At 41.6% G+C, this 17642-nt stretch overlaps 1 protein-coding gene across 1 annotated transcript in view; it reads right to left on the reverse strand.

Annotated features, from left to right (window-relative positions):
- Positions 1-903: 903 nt before the first annotated feature.
- Positions 904-17642, reverse strand: part of LOC139694242 (uncharacterized) — a gene marked incomplete at its 5' end in the record, with an annotated part of 294041 nt that continues 277302 nt past the window's right edge. Inside the window, 5 exons of the mRNA XM_071592695.1 lie at positions 904-1047; positions 4963-6756; positions 8454-8737; positions 10012-10135; positions 14912-15242. Of these exons, the coding sequence (XP_071448796.1) occupies positions 904-1047; positions 4963-6756; positions 8454-8737; positions 10012-10135; positions 14912-15242 (2677 nt within the window). The remainder of the gene's footprint in view (positions 1048-4962; positions 6757-8453; positions 8738-10011; positions 10136-14911; positions 15243-17642) is intronic.

A 17642-nucleotide genomic window follows, 5' to 3' on the forward strand; every position in this document is an offset into this window, starting at 1 on the left:
GTTGAATGCATTCATTGGTATTACCTTCTCAGCCATCTCCAATTGCCATTGTCAGCTATCTGTTTTAGTAAAATTGATCTGAAAATTGCTCTCAATATTCCCATTCCATTAATAATGTAAGAATTAATTATAAACGAAACATTTTTCACATTCAGAATTACTCATACTACTCATTGGAAATTTCATTTCAACAACACTAAAATCTCAGGAAAGTGAAGAAAGAGGACTCAAATATGATTTACCAAGCAGTTTTAATCATTTGAAAATTTTACCCTGAAAACAAATAATAGTACAAACATTTCCAAACACACACATGTATACACACAGGCTCACGACAGAAACGCATTCATACGGTCTCGCACTTTTTTTTGTCGGCGGGTATTGCTTCAAATGTCGCTGTTTTATTTTTATGCCTCTGTAAAGGCTGAAATCAGCGCTGAAACCTTTTCCTGTCATTTTATGAAAACTGTACATTGAAAAGGATGGGAATAACGTGTTTTCACATTATTTATGTAAAAAGGGTTCCAATTCACAGTCATTGAAAGATCACAAAGAGAAGGCAGGAACGCAATGTCACAACGTGCCCGGCTCTTTGCAGCAAGCGCAAAAGGTGAATGGGTAGGCAACTTTTGTATAAAACTAATAAATAATCTCTACTTAGAAAATGTAAAAATCAGTTTCATGTCCTGAATAGAAAATAAAAAGCTATCGCTACCAACAAAATCTTGAGGATTCAGCTCAATTGCTCATGATCAAGCTGACCCTATGAGTATCCATCTTTCCCAAGTCTAGATTAATTTGAGGAGAAACGACTTGTTTTACTATCTGCTTGAAGTTATTAGTGTATATTTCTGTGATTGTGCCTTAATGGTCCAAAGAGTCAACATTTATCCTAATATGGCACTAAAGTAATACTTGACTTGTTGAGCTGCTGCCAGTGTCATAAAGGATTTCATACATTGACTTGCTATTTATTCTCCTGACTAGTTTGACTACACTGGCTATGATGACATTTTCTGCAAGGGATAAAAACCTAGAGTGAACTCTCTTTTTGATGACAATATAAAGTAAAAGAGTTCATAATAATACCGTTTATAAATTATAAAAAAAACTAAAAATTACATCACACCAGGTATGGGTATTACTGATTGCCGTTATAGTATCTTAAACTTTTTCTTTCTTTCAAATATCTGACGGGTGAAATTCTTCTGAGTATCTATAAGTTGGATTAATTATTTTTAACCAACGCTACACATGCAGTCAAATTTTTATCAATACATGTCGTATTTTCTCCTTGAAGCTATGCAAATGAAAGCATATTACATGGATATTTTAGGTTTGGATATAAAGGAAATATGAAAAGTGTAATTCGATGAAGCAAATTGAATGTTTCCTCCAGAAGATTGAGCTAATGGGAAAATAACACCAAATACTTTTAAACTGTGTCTATGATTGATAGAAACTAACAGTAACTTGCCCAGGATTTTTCTGCACCTGCTGTCCAATAAAAACAATTTAAATAAAAAGTTTTAAAATTTCACTTTTCACCTAAAATTGTGATTGGAAAATTCCACCTGTGTGAGTACTGGAAAAATTTGAAAATAATGGAAATGGATGAGCCGAGCACGTTGCAAAAAGGTCGTTGGTAAGGAAATGTTACTATTCTTGATAGTTACTCGCTCTAGAGATAAAGGGCATTTTTGTTTTTTTTTGCATTATTTTCTTCCACTTGAGCTTTGAGTGGACACACCCCCTTGAAATCATGCTTAAACAAGACTGAGAGGCAGGCAGTTAGAGAGAAATTTTCCGCCTGTGATGTGGGGAACAAGAGACCCTAGGAAGAACTTTCGATTAAGTGGCGAATGAGACACCATTATCATTAAATTTACTTAATGGAGTTTTTTTACTCAGTTAAGAATTTTTTTGAGCGTTGGATACGAGTTTCACTACTCTCCGCATTTTATTTCGAGTGTAAAAAAGTTGTCACGAAACAAATGTACGTATCATAGTCATTGTAAAGAAAAACCTTCGGTCAAAGTCGGGTGTAGAGGTGGGAGGAGATGAGAGAGAGATAGTGGGGAAAAAGCAGTCAGTCAGGATGATATCACTCAAATGGAAATTATGAAGAGGAATTACTAAGAAACGTAGGCAGGCTGTGGCGCACAAGTCACCAACCAAAAATTTACTCCGGCATATTGACCAGAAAATTGGCCACATTTCATTAAAACATTATGCTATATTATTTGCGATTGCTTACTGCTAATTCAGCTACTTATATACCGGGAATACACTTATTTTCTATATGCTAATGAAATAATAGAACACATCATATAGCAAAATATCCACTTCGGAGGTGACTTATGCCCCACCCCTTGTTAATGAAATCAATTCTTCGGGATTTAATAGATATTTTGTTTACACTCGATAACTTTTGAAGCTTTGAAAGAAACTGTAATCTCTGTATAAGAAAGCATACATAGAAAAGGAAAATAGATTAGAGTCATATCCAAATATTATGGCTCTTCCTGCGACTAGACATCCACTGATGTCTCTACAAGTGAGTGGAATAGAAAAATAGATATCATAAGGGATGCACACGATGGAAATGAAAACGAGGTTTAGTTTCATGGATTAGGTTGGCAAGATTTAATGTGGTCGATATGGCAGTGATTTTTAAATTAAAGAAAGATACTTAAAAAAATAATAAACCGTCTACAAATGCAATTGCCACCATTCCGAGATTCCCAAACTATTCAAAGCAGCCATCTTAATGGAAATGGTAACATTTGAGCAAAGTGAAGAGGCCATCAAGCTTCTGCACGATATATTTATACAGAGTCAGGGTGAACTGACGACCAAGACCGAGGGTTTTTAAATACTCTGACTGTCTGCTAAAACCCTTAATGTCTAGGAATCTAATTTCTAATTATTTCGACGCATATCAAACCAAGCGCAGGCGTTTTTCATACACAATTCCACGTTTTATGCTATATAGAATGGGCAGTATCTACTAATCTCTTCGATGACGAATCAACCTCAAAAAATGACATCTTGAATGACATCACTTAATATTCTGGTTAGTGATTTACGGATTCGTAATCTTGGAATCAATTTCATCTTGTATTACCAAATGGACCACTCCAGAATCATTATTTTGGTCATGGTAGCAGTTGATTTTCTTTTACCTTGTGCTATCGAAACGAATACTTCCTCACAATGATTCGGAATACGCCCTGCAAATATTGTGTTTTGTAAACGCTTTGGACTCGTATGCCTCTTTCCGCCGAACAGAAAACAATGGAGCTTCTGAACACACCTGCGCTCTGCATTATTTTAAAATTACCCACACCATGAAATGAGCATGCTTTGATCTCTCTTCCCACCGCTCCCATCGAAACCTTCTCGATCAAAACTATCGGAAAAATGGAATGCAAACTTATACGCACGCGTTTGTTCTTAGTGGAGTGCCCTACAAAAAAATATAAAAATAATGGAATCACGAAATAATGTTCCTTTACACCTATTGTAACCACATCTTTGGATAACTTTCGAGCTCGATCCAACGGCGATTTGCCGCTTCACTGTGTAGCCAACTTGAGCAATTCCAACCAAACCCTTTCCTTCATCCAAAGGAGTATGATTTTTATCGGCTTTAAACTGTTTTTTTTAATTCACAGGACAGGCGGAAGAATCGGCGGTGGCCAACATTTTTTAAGACAACAAATCGCTTCAGAGATTTCGAATGATACCCAGAACACAGATAAAATCCTACAAAAAGATCACAATTTTCAATGGAATGTTTTGAGTGAGTTTCCGATTCGTCAATTCCTCTTCCCAGTTTCCATTTTCTCGTGCACCGTTAGGACCTTCGTTTAAAGGGTTCACCTAATCCTGTTAGAAAACAGGCAATCCCGATGTTTTAACTCTAGTTCTTGAGGAATGCGCAGGGTCACATCTCCTCTCACTCGTTGGTTCACCAGATCGCACGAGCTGCACTGCAAATCAGTTCATCATCATTCGGACCAGATGTGTAGAAGTGAAATTGCGCTTAAGTAAGATGATCTTGCTGGGCTGGTAATAGTATTCCTGCCCTGGTAGAGCACGAGATCTCTCCACGGAAATCCACGAGGATTGCGGGGGAGACCCCCTCGGTAATAGAGGTTTGAAAAAAATTAGGAATACCGTGGGGGATTTGAACGGCTGAATTCGAAATGATAGAACGCTCAAGAACGTTAAGATAAACACCAATCGCTTTCCAACCACGCTCTTCAGTTCTGTTCCATTTTAAATTAACCATGTCTCTCGTTATATCATCGAGGTCCTTTGATAACATGGAAACTTTAGCCGTTTCAAATCTGTCGTGAACGTTAACCACAGAGATATAATGCTTAAAATTGGAATATTTACTTCATAGTTCGTCATCCGTCAGAGTACACACACGCACATGCACAAATTAATCAGGATCTTTGAGGGGTAGACAGCCCGGAAGTTGGGGAGAGTCAACCATCATCGATGAGCTCTCTCCAAGAGAAATATAGAAAGAGAGAGAGAGAGATCATTAAAAATTTGACGTTCCCCTCGTGTCAAAGGTTGTCCTCTCGTTGACGTCACATCTCATACGGCTTTAGTCGTTCGATGGTTTCCCTCCGTGAGTCAACTGAGCATATCTAGCTCGATGGCAGGCAGAACGGAGTCACATGATTCGTAGCCATTCGGCCTCCACCCTGGGGCGTCACTTGCGAGGGCCGCCGCAGAGTGCAGGCGACCCTCGCGGCCTCGGCACCTCACCACTCGGACCGGGTAGGCGACGTTCGGCGATTCTGAGATCGGTCAACAGATGGCCTCCCTGGGCCCCCTCCGCCTCCCTACCACCACCTCCTCCTCCTCCTCGCTCTCCTCCTCCTCGTCCTCCTCCCCCTCGTAATCTTCGTACTCGTCTTCCTCCACGTCCTCCCTCCTCACCCCTCCCACAACCTCTCCCCTATCTCCCCGGTCCACCAGCGTCCCGACCACCCTGCCCACCTCCTCCCCGCCCCTCCCGACGCGCCCCGACCCACCCCCGACCTTCTTCTCCTTCCGCCCCACACGGCTCCCCCTTCGGCCCCTCCTCGCCGCGCTCGCCACCGCCACCAGCAGTAGTGTCACCGCGCCCATCGCCGCCACGCCACCGCCCACCGCCACCGCGGCATACAGGGTGACTCCCGCCTCCTCCGCTGCAGACGACGGCCTGGGGGGCGCCGGGGGCCGGCCCCTCGCCCCGCAGAGAGCCTCGTCGGCCCCAGAGGGGCAGTGCGGGGTCCCATCGCACCACAACTCTGGGGACACGCATGCCGGAATCTCTGGGCAGAGCGTGGGGCAGGCGGAGGCCTGCGGTGCGGCGTCAGGTGCCGCAGCGGCGGGGTGTCCCTGCGCGGACAGGGACGACGCCGGAGGCTGCTCCGAGTGCCCCGGGATCACTTCCAGCCACTCCACGCTCACTCCGCTGAACTCCTCGAACTCGAAGACGAAGGCCGAGTCGAGAGGGGGCGTGAGGGCGGCGTCCCACCGGGAGGCGTGAGGCCACCCGCCGGAGAAGAACCTCAGGTGGGAGACGGAGGATGGGCAGACGACCAAACGGCCCGGCAGACCGGGGCGAGTCACGAAGGCTCTCTGCCCGCGGGGGCAGTGGGGTGGGGGCGAGGGGGGGCTAGGTTCAGGATGCCATCCGTCTCCGTTCCAGGAGATGGCCCTCCCAGCTATGCGGAGGTGGAGGAAGACTCCGGCGGAGGAGGGTTCCAGGAGCCAAGGGTGCCCCCCGCAAGGGTCGGCTTCGGCCCTACTGAGGGTACCGCTAGGTCCAGAGACCCTCCTCCCCTCCGCGCAACCGGTTATTCTGTTCGGTGCGCCTTCTTCGAATCGCATCCACCCGGAGTACCGGAAGCTCCTCTGATCTTGCCACGGCGCCATTCCTGCCGCGCTGAAGTTAAGTTCCGACGCCTGCGTCTCCGAGTCGATGGTTATCCCCCCATCCACGACGCCGCAGAGGCAGTGCATGGGCATCCGGACGCCTGGCCACGGGAACTCGGAGAACCACAGCTGGCCTTCTTCCTCTCTCTTCTCATCAATGCTCCTTTGGATCCTCACCTCCCGGCGGAATTCGTCAGGGACGACCTGCTGGCCTTCACCGCCCTCCAACCCCGCGGCCACCGCACCCCTCCTTATTCCCGCCCTGCGAAAGCCGCCACCTTCGAAGAAACCTCCTCCGGGATCGAATCCGGTCCTGGGGCGGTTGTCCCCCGGCTGCTGTCCCGTCGAGGACGTCTTGGCGTGCCCCCTTAGGATGCCCACGATGGATGAGTCGGAGGACCACTCGACGAAGAGCGGGTCCCGGCGGACCGAGTCCTCCGGAGGCTTGCTCCGGATGCACTGCCATCGGCCGGTGTATGGGTCTCGTTCGGAGTGGCAACCGCCACTGCCCATCCTGACCTCACCGAGTTCCAGGACGAGGCGTTGCCCCTTCCGCGGCTCGAAGTGGGTGATGCAGGAAATGTCCCTTCGCCCGCCGCGGCCGAACAGGAAGACGCTACGGGGTGAGTGGAGGGGGGTACGACCCTGGAACGGTGGGTCCTGTCTTCGGAGAATCACGTCGCGTGCCAGCGAGGGCCTCTGCCGCTTGGGGCCCTTGAAGAGGTGGTTGCAGGAGATCGACCCGGGATCTAGGAGTGGCGGGGTAGCTGGCTCCGTGTCTTCGGTGTCCCTCGGAATCTCTTCCTCCATCTGAGAAATGTAGGAAAAAAGGGTTGGAATACGAGAGGTAAACGAGTGGACTCATGGGAAATTCTTGCTCGGTCATCGTCTCGCGTTATAGCCGGCTCGTTTTGCTTGAACATAGAAAATTTTCGCAAAACTTTGTATTTTTGACCACAGAATATTTATTCATTATAATAAGTTGTAATTAGAACACTTGAAAATTTTTGGGAGGAGTTACGGAAGGTCCTCATTGTTGAATATTAAAGAAAATAAGTAATAAATAGATTTCTCGTTGGAAATATATCATATTGTTGGACATTTTAACATTTTCATCCCTTTTTAGAACCCTTTGGTAATGTCAAAACGTTTTACAGCTCAAAATTTAGGGCACTGTGCGCTTTATCAATAGAAAACGGTACCTTTGCGGAAAAAAAATTCAAGTTTCGATTTATGAATATTTTTCAGTATTTTCAATAGATAATGCACTCTAAACGATGTGAACATCTTCATGAAAACAATTCAATAATATACCTCATCTAAGTATCTACAGAAACAATCTTGCGTGTGGTCAAAGATAGATTTGACTGCGGAAATCAACAATCTAACCAGAATTCTTAATTTAAAGGTCAAAATATACATGATTGTATGATTGAGGCATATGAGTAAAAATATAGCTCTTCCGTGAAATATTTAAATGATAAACTTTTCTTTCAAATCATTGTTACTGTTCTTTTCTCTAAGTTTCCCAATCTAAATTTGGGAAAATTATCTGAGGGGAAATATTTTATGACCCTTTGTATGGCTGGGAGGCGATCAACCGATCTGCAGAACACGATATGTTGTAACGGTAAACAGCGCTGGAGATTGTGCGGAGCGAAGAGAGGGATGCAGCTTTATTAGTGAATCACTCGTCCAGTTCGGTTGCGAATTATTCGCGAAATATTCTGCGTGCAGAAAGAGTTGGAATTTTTCCAAAACAAGACAATTTGGGGTCTTCGGCGGCTAAGGGGAATAACCTACATGCTGCATATTCCGTCTTCACATAAGGTTAGCACAAAAGTTGACTTCTTTGAGAAGCAAGTCATAGCCTTTCAGAGGAGGCAACCAAACAGCAACGTCCCCCCCAACTCAATTACTATGGCATTATGATGTTCCGAAACAAACGACACTGCCTGAACATATAACTCGCCTATGACCTTCTATCTTGTAGCTCCTTCATTCCACATCATGAAATAATAAGGCAATATATCTACATTAGGAAAAACTAAACAAATATTAGGGAAAATTTTAATAAAAATATGCGCAGGAAATGTGTGCCACCAGTCTCCTACAGTTTTGGCTGCTGAAAGTGGACATTTACGTTCAAGGTTCATCCATCGCATTCATTGTATTCTTAACTCACCTTATACAGACTGTACTTCCAAGAAATAAATCTCGTAGAGGAATAGTGAGTTTAGAGTGCCCTCGAAAGAGTAGTAGCCTGGGTGCAGCATGCGTCCGAGTGTTATCACCTTAGAATGTGAGAATTGAATAATTCATTCGTCCAGCGACCACGTAGGATAAAACCTTTTTTTCCAACTGGTTTGTGGCTCAAGTTCTCCAGAGGATGGTAATATTTCCCTAGCTTTGCCCTGTTCGATGAAATTCTGTGATGTTTCCTAATGTCGCCCAAAGTCACGCTAACCTATGCGCCCTCGTCGTGACAAAGACCATTAGAGACTCACCTCAGGAGCGATGTTCCACGGTAGGGACTCATTATGCTTGCCGCCACCCCTGCCGCCCTCTCCGCCCTCCCCCGACCTCCGTGCACCCCCTCCCCTTTCCCCGGACCTCATCTCCACGCTCACGAATTCGTAACGCAGTCTGAAGGCCAGCGGGAAAAGCGCCGAACCGCTCCCGTAGCGCAGCGACAGCGTTATAGAGCGGCCGGAGGAGAGGTAGCTCTCGGTGGGCAAGCGGCAGGGCCGAGCCGGCAGCCGTATCCGGGGCCGGGCGCCAAAGAATCCATCTGAATGGGAAAACAGGGAACATGATAGAGTTTAGCAGGTAACAGTGGGAATTTCTTCCACGGAATCAAAAGAATTCCATGATATAGGTATTCATCTAACGAAGCAAGATTGAGATGTTAGACCGGATAGTGCTATGTCACCGAAAGTTATCCTGAAAATTAAATCTGCATCGATAATTTAATGTTTAAAATTTATTTCATAAATATCATATAAATTTGTAAATTCTATTTCAACTTTTAATTATTTATGAACATCTTCCAAATATTAAAAGAAATTATATATGTATAAAAAAATAATATATATATGTATATACACACACAAACATATAAAAATAGATGTATACATAAATAAAAAATCATGATATGTAAGTGGACAACAAGAAACAGACATTTCATGAAAAATGACAATGAAAAAGGAAATTAATGATAGTGGAGCACATCAATTAATAGCAATGATTAATTAGCAAGCTCAGCAATTATTAAATTAAGTATTATAACGGTTAGAAAAATATTACTGGAAAAATGAAGACTTTCTAATAAGTTTGATTATTGACATTGCAAAGAAGTGCCTATGATAAAGTTGAAGTGGCATAACGGATTTATTTGACAATTTTTAAAAAATGCATGCATTATTATTTAAGAATTACGTTGCAATTAGGCAATTGTTCTGGTGACAACGGTCAAGTTTGGTCAATGATCACTCTTACAACGAAAAATACATACATACACGCTAATTACATATAAATATAAAAAACTAATAACTAAATAAAATACAAAATTTATAGTCACACATTGAAGAATAAAGAGAGACACATATTATGCAAGAGTGCATTTAATTCATACTCCGTGGAAAATACTATATTCCAGGAAATAACTATAAATAGTAATTAAATATAACTAAATGCAACTAAAGCTAACTAAACTTATTTTTATAATATAAAATTTTAGTTAGTTTTAGTTGCATTCAGTTATATTTAGTTACTATTTAGTCATTATTTCCTGGAATATAGTATTTTCCATAAGGTATCAATTAAATGCACTCCTACATATTACGTGCCTCTCGTTATTCTTCAAAATGTGACTATAAATTATGTATTTTATTCCTTAAGAGCATAGAAGGAATGAATATAGAGTGAATAAGCCGTTCTTCGCTCTCTTCGCTTGGATAGTTTTGCTCAGAGATCGTAATACGATTAGGAGGAGGTTGACCTCTTACATTTGTGTAATAAGTTAATATGTCAGACGGCTGAGTCTTGTCCGTTGGGCACACTCACCTGGGGTGTTCGGGTGTCCCGGCTGTGATCCCGCGTTCTCCTCTGCAGACACGACGAGGTGCGAGTGGTCGCACAGCCTCGGAGGCGCGTCGTCTCTGCAGAACTCGCCCAGCAGCGGAGGCAGCTAGAGGTGATCAATGAAGAGGCACATCAGAGGTAGGAATGCACAATTCCCTTACAACTCTCCCTCCCAGATTGTCAAAGGTTTCTCTCAAAAAATGTAATTTCTGTTGTGAACATGTTCAACAACTGAATTCCCTTTGATACAGTACATATACTATTATTAGTAGTAACATACTGGCTTATGCTAGGATTATGATGGACCCCAGCACTACACACTACAGTACTCACTAAATTCTCACTAACATGATACAAAATATCACCAAACCTCATGCTATATAATATAATTTTTCATTCTTAACCTCTGCTTGCTTTTTACCTTACTTAATGTCATCTAAGATACCAATGCATTTCTTCCTTTTACCTCGCTTTCCAGCATTTTCTCCTCTAGTACTATCCTCAGTTTTTATCTCTCAGCGTTCCCTGCATCATCTTGACCGGCCTTCTCTGAATTTATCCCGACAGCCGTCTATTTTCCCCCAGCATGCCATGAGCTTCATAGTTTGCTCTCATTTCCATCCCTTCATTTGTTTCTTTCTTCTCCTCACTCACATTTCAAAGGCATCCAATCTACGATGAAGAGGATCTTTCTTCAGCAATCAAGTTTCCGAACCATACAACTCTATTTCTCCATTAAAACTTTAATTAGTCTTTCTTTCATTTTTAATTGGTATGCCATCAACTCCCGCCTCTGTGTAAACGTTTCTTTACCTAACATAATTCTCCTTTTAATGTTCCAACTGCTTTGCCCACCCTCCTCAAATCCATTCCTAAGTATGTGAACTGAATTTATACCACCTACCTTGAATGTGCATTCTAGCCTTCATCTTTCTTAAGGATCTCATTTCAATCGTTTTCCGTGATTAATTCTTATCCCACATATTTCACACTACTTTTACTCGAATAATATGCTCGGAAATTATTGCAATACCTCGGCGGACTATCTAAATGAAGTTTAATCATCCACGAATCTAACTGATTTTACGAATTCCTCACCATTTCCTCCACATATGCGTTGAAAAGCAGAGGTTATAATGGACCTTCACTCACCCTTGTTTTACTCCATTTCCTAACGCTGCCCATCCAGACTCTCCATCCGCCATTCTCATCTGAGAAGTCTGAGACGTGCACTGGTTGCAGATAAGTCTTCTATCCCTCCATTCTATTAATATCTTCTCATCATCATCATTATTGGTCGTTCAATCCTAAGATTGGTTGACTGCAGCCCTCCATCCTACCCTATCTGATGTAGTACCTTAATTAATTTCATCCAATTTATGCTCAAAGAAGCCTTCTTAAAATCTAAGAAATAAACAATTGCTGTTTTTTTCTATGCTCATATCTATGATTGAACTCGTTATCGCCCATAGTTCTTCGATCCATGAACCCAAACTTATCATCCTATCATAATCAGAAACGCTCCACCCCATCCTTTTATTGATGATCCTAAGTACGATTTTTGCTGCATTTGGAATCATTCTCATTGATATATATTCCTCGCATACAGCTGATTTTCCCTTTTTTAGGATGAAAACTAACAGTTTTTTAATTAATGTGCGACAACGACTAAGTGGTATTTAATCATGATCCGTAAATTCCACCAATTGATAGCGCCTACAAATGATTCTAACATTTAGCTGTTTGATGAATTTCAATATGATTCATTTAATAAGGTCATTGCTATTCACCACGGAATTGGGATACTAAATAAAACTTTTTTGGAACATTCGGGAGAATTTAAGAGCCGCTATAAATGTGAAAATGCTGTCTATAAAACAATCATTATTGTAGTAAAGACGTGTAATGACATGTAATATATACTTATACGTAGGCATATAAACGCTGATTTCGGCAGAGGTTTCACTATTTTTAAAACAAATTATTCTCCACTTTAAGTACAAAATTTGTTTCGGAGAAGTCTCAGTGAAATAATTTTATCAATTGATTCAGCCAATGGTATGAAAAACTACTTCATTTACAAGGTTTTAGCGACAGCCGGTAGTAGTAAATTTAACTTTTGGAGCGCTATGCAAACAAAAGAGTGATTAAATGGCTGTTCTCAAGCAGATGTGAACTGGAGGGCACTCAAAATCGGTCACTCAACGCACCCCTGCCTTGAGTATTACTGTTATTTCCCAAGCACAGGGGTAAATAGGCGATCGTAAACAGAATTACCGACTCCCTTAAATTCCCGTATGACTCAGCCATTATACAGATTTTTATAGCTATGCCGTTTACAGTTGTTATAGCGTCATGCCTGCCGATGAGCAAGATACCACAAGTCGACTGCCCTCTCTCGTTACACGCTGGTACACTAAAATGCCATGGAGCAAGTACCCGTTCTCGCGGATTAATCGGTTTCATATTTATGAAACAATAATGACTGAAACTTTGAAATACTGGACAAAATGTTTTTATAATATGGATAATTTCTCAGTGCTTTTGTACAATTTCCAATAGCATCATTAAGTTATATGTACGGGAGTTTATCGTGCCTGGAACGCACTAATTTGGATTAACTAATATTTCCAAAAAGGAGCGGGAACTATTAAGCTTAAGAAAAAATTGCCCCGGGGAATTGGTGACCTTAACTAATATTTGGTGTTTCAGGGTCCCCACCTAAAAATACGTGTGCGCTCTTATGCTCTACGAAGCATTTACGAGGAAAAGCGATCACTAATACCTTCGTAGGTTGTGTACCAGATGTGATTCAGTGAAGTCAGGGTTTAAAAAATCCCTAAAAATTATTTTACGTAACTATCCCCTTAAGTGCTCAAAACTTAAAAAAAACTACGCTAAATAAATAAATTTCACCTTCAACTATTTATTCTTCATATCCAAATACTTCCGATCTCCCTCCAGGTCGTCTGAAGTGTCTATTCGCTTTCTCCCTCTGTGTCCGTCTAACATTCCACATTCAATCTCACACTCCACAGTTCCATGGGCTCTTTATATCTCTATTCTTTATTCTCTTTTTATTCCATATCCATTGTTTATTTTTCCCAACAACTTCATCTCTTATCTAAATATTTCTAGCAGTATGTCGTTGGTCATCCACTGTATTCATCCTGTTTTTTTATTCTTAAAAATCATTCAAAATATCCAACCGAAGCCGAGTATGATTTTATTTCCTACTGAAGTACCAGGTTTTGAAATCATACAGCACCAGGATTCATATAAATCCATTTTTTTGACACCTTTATGCAACATATTTTTCAGCAATTCCGTCCTCTTTATAGATGCTTCTTTCACTAGCGTCAATGAAGCACGATATCTTGATAGAATATTTTGCACTGGTCATAAGGCAGTGCGGCCAAAGTAGCAAGGAGATAAGAGGAAGAATTACTGTAGGCAAAGAAGTTATCATAAGATGACAGGGACATTGAATAAAGATGTTAAAAAAAGGCTCGTAAAAACTTTGATATCGAGCGCAGTTTTGAATGGCGTGGAAACTTGGTCATTGAAGCAGGATGATAGGCGTAGATTGGAGGCGTTTGAAATGTGGTTGTGGAGAAGAATGGAGAAGGTGAAGTGGATAAAAAGGGAGACGAACGAGTAAGTGCTACGTATGGTGGGGAGGAGAGAGGATTTTTGGAAGAAATACAAAGGAGGTAGGAAAGATGAATACAGAGAATTTTGAATGGCAATGGGAAGTTAAATACTGTGATAAAGGGGAGAAAGTTAGGCGACCGAAGGAGTGGCATGAATAGGATGTGGATGTTGGACGGAATTATAGAAGGAAGGAAATCCTTGTACATGAAGTGGAAAAGGGGCATATTGTAGTGTAGGATGTTGGGTTGAATTTGCTAGGGGAGACATAAGGGGATTGTCGCTGGACTGCTTGGTAGCTAGTACCTATCCAAAACTTACCTTATGCGGTGGGTTACCGATAATAATGATAAAGTCAGTGCGGGAATTCATCACCGATCAGAGGACTAGTATTCCTTGGAAGCTATAACACTCTCAAGTTTTCCTCTGCTTAATCTCGCCTTATTAGTGTAATCTTAGAAATTATTGTTAATAATAGCACATGTAATTGATCTAACATCTAATTTTGTAATGAAGTATAATACGAGCTGTAATAATGAGCTGTAGGTTTTTTACATTTAAAATAGACGTTCACTTTAATAAAACCAGAGTTAGTTTGTGCCCTAACTTTGGGAGAAGTGCAATTTCGAACTCTGGCGGCTCTCTACATTACTCATGCAAATATTTATCCTGATTCTACCTTAAATAATATTATAAAGGCAATAGCTGCTCCAAAAACAATATTAGCAATGACGACATACAAATTTTGAAACGGGAAACTATTTCCCAAACAATGAAAATACCTAATATTTTGAAGCTGAACTCGATTCTCAGTGGTGTCAATCACAATAAAATAGACAAGGAGTTCAATGATTGAAAATTGAGCCCCTTTTTTTGAGAAAATATGAGCAGAAAAAAACAAATTATAAACGTGGATTGTCGTAGTATCGTCGTTAATTGTAGCTCCAGATTCAATTTCTGGTTTTGGGCACAATTTCAGTATTGATCTTGTGGTTCGACGTTGTGCACTTTAAAATTCATATTTCTGCGAAATTGCAGTTAGTATTTAGTGGTAGCAAAGAATGTGCAAGACTACAGCGAAGTATGAGCCGCAGTTTGTTCGACCTAATGTTTCCGCCGGGGCCACTGCCCGCGTACATCGTTTTCGTAATACGTAAACCACTCGCCCTCTTGTGGGGCGACTCGACGCGTCCCTCCCGCCGTCCCTTAAAGCACCCGCTCCCGCACCTACCTGGCTCTCCTCGGCCTCCTCGGGCCCCACCTCCCCGTCGAAGATGCGCATCCCTCCGGCCATGCACTCGGGCCTCGCCCCCGCCCACCCGCCACCCTTGGACCGCTTGCCCCCGGCTCCCCCCTTGCCCTCCTCCTCGGCCGCCGCCGCGGCGAACAGCCTCCGGCGGGTTGGCAGCCGCTCCTCGGAGCCCAGGGCTGAGGGCGCCGCGTGGAACTTGGAGAAGGAGATCCAAACCCTCCGCTCTTCCACCACCAGCACTTCCTCCTCCTCCTCTTCATCCTCCGCTCCCTCCTGGCCGTTGGTCTCCTCCCCGCGGCCTCTCCACCTGCTGCCACCAGCACGAAGAGAAGGCATGGGTGAGAACCGCGACATCCTTGAGGGAGGAGGCGGATGCAAGCTCCACAGAAAGTACGAAAACAGCGGGAAGTGATTTAAGAAGGGAATCCACTGGCTTAAATTGTGTACACACTTTTGCCATCTTAACGATTTAATTTGTATTTCCTTTAAGAATGTGGACTCTTAATTCAAAGGTATTTTTTAAATTTCCTTGGCCGCTGCTTTCATCCTCCCATTCATTATGACGGCTATGTCGAGGAAAAGATGTGTTTTCAGTTTTTATTAAAATATAATGAGAGGTTTAGTTTACTCTCATGCGGGAGTGGGAGTTTTGTGGGGGAGATGGGGGAAATAGACTGGAAAGGAGAGCTCCCCAAAGGCTCGTTGGGAACATTGTACTTTTATGGCCGCATACCAGGAAGTCAAGATCGGCAATCAAAAGTCCATGGAATATTTTTAAATTGCGTTCATTTCAATATGGGACGATAAAATACGAGAAGTTATTTTTCCTGTGTTAATCATACAGGCATAGATTGAGCGGTTAAATTAACGATGCTTTAATGAAATGATATTAAAATTTGACGAAATTAGGTGCACCAGTGCCTTCGGTCTCTGATTGCGCCTTCTTTAAGTGATAAAGAGAGAGAGAAAGAGAGGGGGGGGCTTTGCGAGGGGGGCACGGTGGGTCATCGGGAATGTGACATAAATCATAGTCACACCAAACGTGACTATGATCTATGAGATTTCCGGGAAGAGGAGTCTCGAATCCGGTGGCCATTCGAAATTCGAAAGGTCGTCTTCATAGATTGCGTGAAGGATATATTATCTAGCGAATTCATGCCAATAATGGATCTTGTACCATCCTTGGTAGTCACAGACAAGAAGGACAAACTTGACTGCATGAGGGTATGCCCTCCGAGAATTCTTCTGTAGACGAGGAAGAAAGGTAAGTGAATAAATATAATCTATGACACTGTTTTAGTCACTACTCGCCGGATTTTGGCATTGTACAGATAACAGAAACACAGTAATACCACAATAAATATTAATTGACGACCATGGTTTCACCACGCTTTTATGGTGAAACCATGGTCGTTAATTATTATTAATTGTAGATGTGTTTTTGTTTTCTTTAAAATGAAATCTACCAAGAAATTATCATTTACAGTTTATCTAGAAAAATCCACGCATTTTTTTTCTTTTCCAGATTAAGAATGTTGAGATTCAGGAGATTTGGACCAATTGTCGGAAATTATAAGTTTCAGTGAATGGCTAATGCTCCTTCGAGCAATTGAAATCTCAGAAGTAGCGGACATGAGGATATTTATCTTCTTTCTCACTGAAGGATGCTATGATAAACATCTCCTTCAGTTAGTTTTATTCGAAGAAAGTCAGCGGGGTGTGAATTTTATTCTTGATTATCAGTAAAAGATTCTCAGAATATATTAAGACAAAAAAAAGGGAACAGCTAATTTATTTCAACATGAGCTTATCCCAGCAGCTACTTGGGTCACTTTCCCTTAAAACGCCTTCACCAGCCCTTAAAAAAATATGGAAAAATAGAGCACACGACACTGAAGAAGCACACAAAAGAAAAGTTTCATGTAAGGACTAATGGCAATGCATGCTTTATATTCCTAGCGACCAAAGCATTAAGGAAACCCTTGCATCGTCGAAGAAAGATGTTCATGCTACGTCATCATCGTATTTAAATTTCCTTTTACTTCGTAAATATAATTATTTTTATCTTTGTTAATAGTATTTCTCTTTGGGACTATTGGCAAAGTTTCACTAAAAAATGAATTCCAAATTTGTGAAATGTACGGTGCCGATGGAATAGCTGGAAGAAAAATAGAGTGCATTATAATTTCTCACTATTGTTTCACACTGTTTTTATTTTTAGGTGATATATTGTTCTGATATTGATAGTAATGAAGTAAAATGAGAAAAATTTATCCAATTTTACATGCTTAACTATAATAATTAAAAATACAACAATTTTAATTCAAGCCATAAGCTATCAAAAACATGAAAATACTTTTCAAAGGAAACATAGTAGGAAGTAAAATTGATTACCAATAATATGAAATAATTGATCTTTACAAGGAACATTCAATACATCCAATGGAAATCGGATGAATGGAAAGTCCAAGGAATTAAAATCAGTGAGTGAGGTGGGCGGACGCAAAGGGCGAATAATGACCGCCGCTCCAAAAATCTACGCGAAAAAAAGGAGAAAAATAGGATACGTTACAGTTATGCCTGCTCTATTCATACTCAAATAAAATTCATTTACGTTATCCGGGCATATTATATCATATTATCCATAATGGGAAGTAACTGGAGACTAATATTCGCGTTCCTCAAATGAAATCATATTCATGTCTAAAAT

This window comes from Hetaerina americana, unplaced genomic scaffold (genome assembly GCF_022747635.1).
Source record: "Hetaerina americana unplaced genomic scaffold, ioHetAmer1.1.p SCAF_1, whole genome shotgun sequence".
NCBI lineage: Eukaryota > Metazoa > Arthropoda > Insecta > Odonata > Calopterygidae > Hetaerina > Hetaerina americana.